This window comes from Gadus chalcogrammus, chromosome 12, assembly GCF_026213295.1.
Source record: "Gadus chalcogrammus isolate NIFS_2021 chromosome 12, NIFS_Gcha_1.0, whole genome shotgun sequence".
Taxonomy (NCBI): domain Eukaryota; kingdom Metazoa; phylum Chordata; class Actinopteri; order Gadiformes; family Gadidae; genus Gadus; species Gadus chalcogrammus.
The window spans coordinates 28,978,520-28,983,460 of record NC_079423.1 but is presented as its reverse complement, the minus strand read 5'-3'; the positions used below and the strand labels follow the sequence as shown (position 1 = coordinate 28,983,460).

At 43.6% G+C, this 4,941-nt stretch overlaps 1 protein-coding gene across 1 annotated transcript; it reads right to left on the bottom strand.

Annotated features, from left to right (window-relative positions):
• Positions 1-201: 201 nt before the first annotated feature.
• On the bottom strand, positions 202-4,430 carry mydgf (myeloid-derived growth factor). The gene is made up of 6 exons (XM_056603693.1): positions 4,191-4,430; positions 3,447-3,497; positions 3,232-3,293; positions 2,916-2,997; positions 1,796-1,868; positions 202-976 (listed from the first exon to the last, which is right to left on the bottom strand). Exons 1-6 carry the CDS (start codon positions 4,350-4,352, stop codon positions 897-899), a joined length of 510 nt encoding a protein of 169 aa, XP_056459668.1. The 5' UTR covers positions 4,353-4,430; the 3' UTR covers positions 202-896.
• Positions 4,431-4,941: the final 511 nt, after the last annotated feature.

Below are 4,941 nucleotides of genomic sequence, written 5' to 3'. Positions count from 1 at the left end.
AGGGCATGGAGAGTTTATGATCTCCAGAGAGGCAGCCCGGCCGCGGCTGAATATCTTTCAGAGAGGATTACCGCTATTCTAAAAAAGGTTAAGTCTCTGAATGGGAGTGACCAGCTGGACTGATGAATACTAGCGGGGGTCTAAATCTAGAGTGAGGGATCTGATCCAGATGCAGATCAGGGAGGGGGGGGGGGGGGGGGGGGGGGGAGAGAGAGCGAGCGAGCGAGAGAGAGAGAGAGAGAGAAGAACCTGGTGCTCTTCTTCAACAGCGGACTCATAATTCTTCAGCTCAAGGATCAGGATCAGGGAACAGAGATGTTCTATGTTCTATACGATGAGTATGAGTATGACGGCCACATTGCAGATTAATACCCCTGCGAGATTAACATTTACAACAAAATTGGAACAATCCCTTGTACACTACAAGTAAAACAAAACAAACTCTGCGGCGATTACCGTCTCCCCTATGGATCAAAAGATTTACTCTATAACCTTTGAGATTCAGTGGAAGGAAAAAGAAAAACGGAGCAAAACAAACACTTAAGACAGGATGTTATGTGTATTTAAAGACTAACGCTCATGCCAAAAGATAAAGCAAGTTACGTGCATTGCGTGAAAACATTCAATCTCCAAGGTAAACTAATTTCCTTCTGATTCTCAACACTAATTAACAACATGAAGAACCCATCCCGGTCAGATCTTTTGGCCCGTCAAGACATTTCAAAAGAGAGACAAAATCAATTCTGCTTTTACTATCCGTTATGAGAAGGCCGAGGCCTGGAAGAATTCAAAAGTCCCGGTGGCTCAGCGTGACCTGAGTCGAGCTAGAGCTTTGAACGCTACAGCTCATCGCGTCGGGATGGGCCAATCACGGTCAGCTTAGAGAGTTCCAACAGCTACAGCTCGTCGTGTTTAGTTCGGCCAATCATGGTCAGCTTTGAGAGTTCTGCCCGGAACTTCCCGTCTGTGTGAGTCACTGGGGAAGAGAAAAAGGAAAAGAAAACAATGCTCCAGATCATATTTTTTAACAATTCAAACATGTTCATGGGAACTGAGGTGACTGATATCCTGATCCTCACATTGGTGAGGTTGACTTCTAGCTAATCAACTCAACTGAGGATCGGATGTTTGGAAGGAAGAGCTGCATTGTCTTGGGACAGCATGTAGCTATAGTAACCGCCAATAAATTTGGTGAAGGCCAGATACAAGTTATAGCGTGGCCATCGCGTAACCATAGCCGAGCGTAACCATAGCGTGGCCATAGCATAACAACGTCAAAAGATATTTCTATATTTGTCAACGGTATAGTTCTGAAGTAATTCCGGTATAGTTCTTAAGTTTTGTCTCTACATACTTCTCGCCATTCATCTACTTTGACAAGAACTTGGCCGTTTACAAGTCAATTGTGGCAGCTAGAAGGGGGTCTGGACCCAACGACTCCCCCAGGACCTCAATGCTATTGTGATCGAGTAGTGGCACAGGAAAAGAGCACATTGTAAAGAACATGGGTGCAACAACACGCGTCGGAAAACAACAGGAGCACAGGGATAAACACCCACACACATCTGGCCTGCAGAGTATGTATGCCCTGATGGTAAACAATCACGGAAAGAACTGAAACAAAGGAGAGAGAGAGCGAGAGAGCGAGAGAGAGAGCGAGAGCAAGAGAGAGAGCACGAGAGAGAGAGAGAGAGAGAGAGGGGGGAGAGAGAGAGAGAGCGAGAGCGAGAGCGAGAGAGAGAGAGAGAGAGAGAGCGAGACCGCCATGAGGAGTAGCAGCCTGCAGCGCCCGTACCCGTGGAGTCTCCCACGGTGAACTCCTCCGGCTTCAAAGCCACGTCCCTCTGGCCACCCTCAGACGTCTGGGACTGGAGGTGCCGCCGGGAGGAGGAAGAAGAAGGGGCGAAGAGGACATTCAAAGAAAAGAACAGGAGAGATATGGGGAAATAAATAAATACATATATATACACATTAATATAAAAACCCAAAGTCAGATAACAGGATGAGAGGAGGCACTGGGAGAAAACAATTTCATTGCAGCAGACGCGCCAGGGGGTTGTGTGTGTGTGTGTGTGTGTGTGTGTGTGTGTGTGTGTGTGTGTGTGTGTGTGTGTGTGTTAACAAGGTCAAGGAGATCCCACGTCACCAGGGCTCACACACATGCACACACGTGCGCAAATGCACACACTCACACACAGTTATGTGGGTCCATCATTTATGGTGGTTTGTGTTTTATGTTTATTTGTCTTCCTTGCAGGGGACAAGGTCGACCTAGGAGGAGGGGAACAGAGGACGACTGGAAGGGTGGAGGAGGAGAAGAAGGAGGGCAAGAGGACGGGTGGTGCTCTGACTAATGGCTGGGCATCAGTTTATGTGCCATAATAAAAACTGTGAAAACTAATTGGGTGCGGTGCTTTTTACACATTAGGTTGTTTGTGCAGAGCTAGACGGGGCAATATAAAGTAATGTTTTGTCATCATCATAATCATCCGTACACCGTAAAGCATCGTGATCCTCTGCTTTTCAGCAAAGGACATTGAACTGTTGTACATCACTCATCGTCGCATCAAAAATAGCAACCTATTTAGTGATTACGCTACTCAAAGGCACTATCGACCCTGCAGCCAGCTATGGGGAGGGAGAAACAAGCAGGAGGTTCTGAAATAAAAACATAGTATACTCCGTAACATAGTATACTCTGAACTGAGTGGGAGGCTGTCTACAGATTGCCATCGTTTTCATTGAAATTCTGCTGGTTCCGGGCGTGGCCAGTGAGCCAAACATTAGCATATTCAACATGTCCTCTTGACTGGGATCCCTGGCAACACGGCGGGAGCGGCAGTAGGGGATTACTTGTGAAGATAAAATGCTGCATTTCGATACACGGCCCGAGCGGACTTGGCATGGGTACTTACATATGCGTTGGCATATTCGATCTTGGCTCCCTTCAGCTCGGCTTTGAACTGGGTGAAGAACAGGTAGGACTTGCCCTGGGGCCTGGGGAGAGACACGCGTGGCTGTCAAGTCATCAGCAACACAATCTCTACTCACTTATCCCCTTACTGCGTCGTGCGTCATTGACTGTTTCTTCCTAACTGCGACCACCAATACTGCCAATGCTGTATTACATTAAGTGGCGTTGAACATGAAGTTCTTGAACTGATCAGCATGGGAATTGTCCCCTATAGCTGTATGGTAAGTGTGCATGTGGGGAACTTCACTTTGGCTTACCTCCATATAGAGCAGGAGAACAGTTTATCGTCATCGCTCAAGCCGATACTCATGAGCCATTGCTGTGGCGCGCGCACACACACACACACACACACACACACACACACACACACACACACACACACACACACACACACAGTGTAAGTAAGTCACATTCAACCTGAGACACATTCTACGGGATATGTGAAAAAGAAAGAGCAGAACTAGATATTCACCTCATTGGTTCCCCCTTGTGAGGCATAAGTGAATGAGCATTCGTGATCCCGCTGAAACACAAAAGAAACATTGTGAACCGGTTAATACAAGATAAAAAACGTTAGATTTATGAATTATAATTTTCTAAATGTAATTCAATATTATTTCAAACAAGAAATGGTCTATGGTCTTGGTAGTCGGCTTGATAGATGCAAAATATATATTTAACTAAAAATGAAAGATTTAAAATGTTAGCATATTGAAATTCACATTATTATTTTTCATTAAAGAATAATGCACATATACACATATTACACGGCACACATAGCAACATTCTTTGTGGTTTACAACTGTGTTTACAAATTGCGGTCCTCAACCAATCAATGAGAGCCTTGTGGCAGAGGCACAACGTGTCAGCCTCTCAGAGGCTCTGTCCTCGTCATCACTATGCGCCTGCAACTTATTCAAAGCTACTGGGCCAAATCGAGTCTATTAAGTAGTTTTTAGGTTATCAATAACCCTGCACAATAGTGATAGCTGTTTTTAATAAATATAGACATGCGTACCAAAAAACACAGGTAAAATCATTCAAGGTTAATCTGTAAACCCCCTTATAAAATGACATGCGTAGTCAATATACATTTGCATCTTGGCAAATAGATTACAGCATTAGGTTGTAAGTATCCCTAAATGTGTAAATTAAAAATAACATTTTTTAATTCGAAATAGCAAAAACGAATAAGTGTTGCTTGTAGCCTACTCACAATGGTCTCAGAGAATGTGTGCTGCACACCTCCGGGTTTAACGTTAAACTCCACCGTTTTGGTTCCATCCGGGGAACCACTTGCTGCACACAAATCGGCGATTAGGACGAAGACAAAAAAGTTAGCAAAATGCATAACGCTACAGTAAATTACACGAGCCATTCTTTCACTGCTTCCTCTGTTATTTGACACTGGGCTGCCGTTCCTCTGTCGCCTGTGTGTGGCGTCACACAAGGAAGGGTTTGAATCAATGAAAACGTCTCTCACTTTTTGTAGTTGACAATTTCCAATTATAAAATATAGCACTTTAATATACAAGTAGGCCTACGAGTCATCTTGAAAGAGTCATAATGTAAGTAAAGCCCTACGATCATAGTTTTAACGATGCAACGATTAAATCTGTCCAGGAGATGTCACTGTCGTCAACAGATCGCACTACAGAATCAACTGTTCATTCACAGATATTGTTCAGATAAATTACAAATGTAAAAAAACTCAGGTAAAAACTATTATATTTAGATATGAACACAATAAGATATTAACATAACTAATAGACAATATAATGCAATTTAATAGTAAATAAGCTCGATTTGCTTAAAAATATATAGTATCACTTATAGCTTTTTTCTTTTCTTTTTTCCGGTAAACACAGGTCTACAAAGTCAACAATTTATCCAGTTTTTGAGCCAATTTAGCTACCCGAGCGCACCATCTCACCGTAGTTGTCTAATTTTGGAATTTTGATACATTA

What these genes read in the sequence shown, in the direction of transcription:
- mydgf (XM_056603693.1), bottom strand. Translation starts at nt 4,352, where the DNA reads ATGGCTCGTGTAATTTACTGTAGCGTTATGCATTTTGCTAACTTTTTT. An exon ending in ACACATTCTCTGAGACCATT is followed by an intron (nt 3,498 to 4,190) that starts GTGAGTAGGCTA and finishes TTTGTGTTTCAG; the next exon opens with CGGGATCACGAATGCTCATT. An exon ending in CACAAGGGGGAACCAATGAG is followed by an intron (nt 3,294 to 3,446) that starts GTGAATATCTAG and finishes CGCGCGCCACAG; the next exon opens with CAATGGCTCATGAGTATCGG.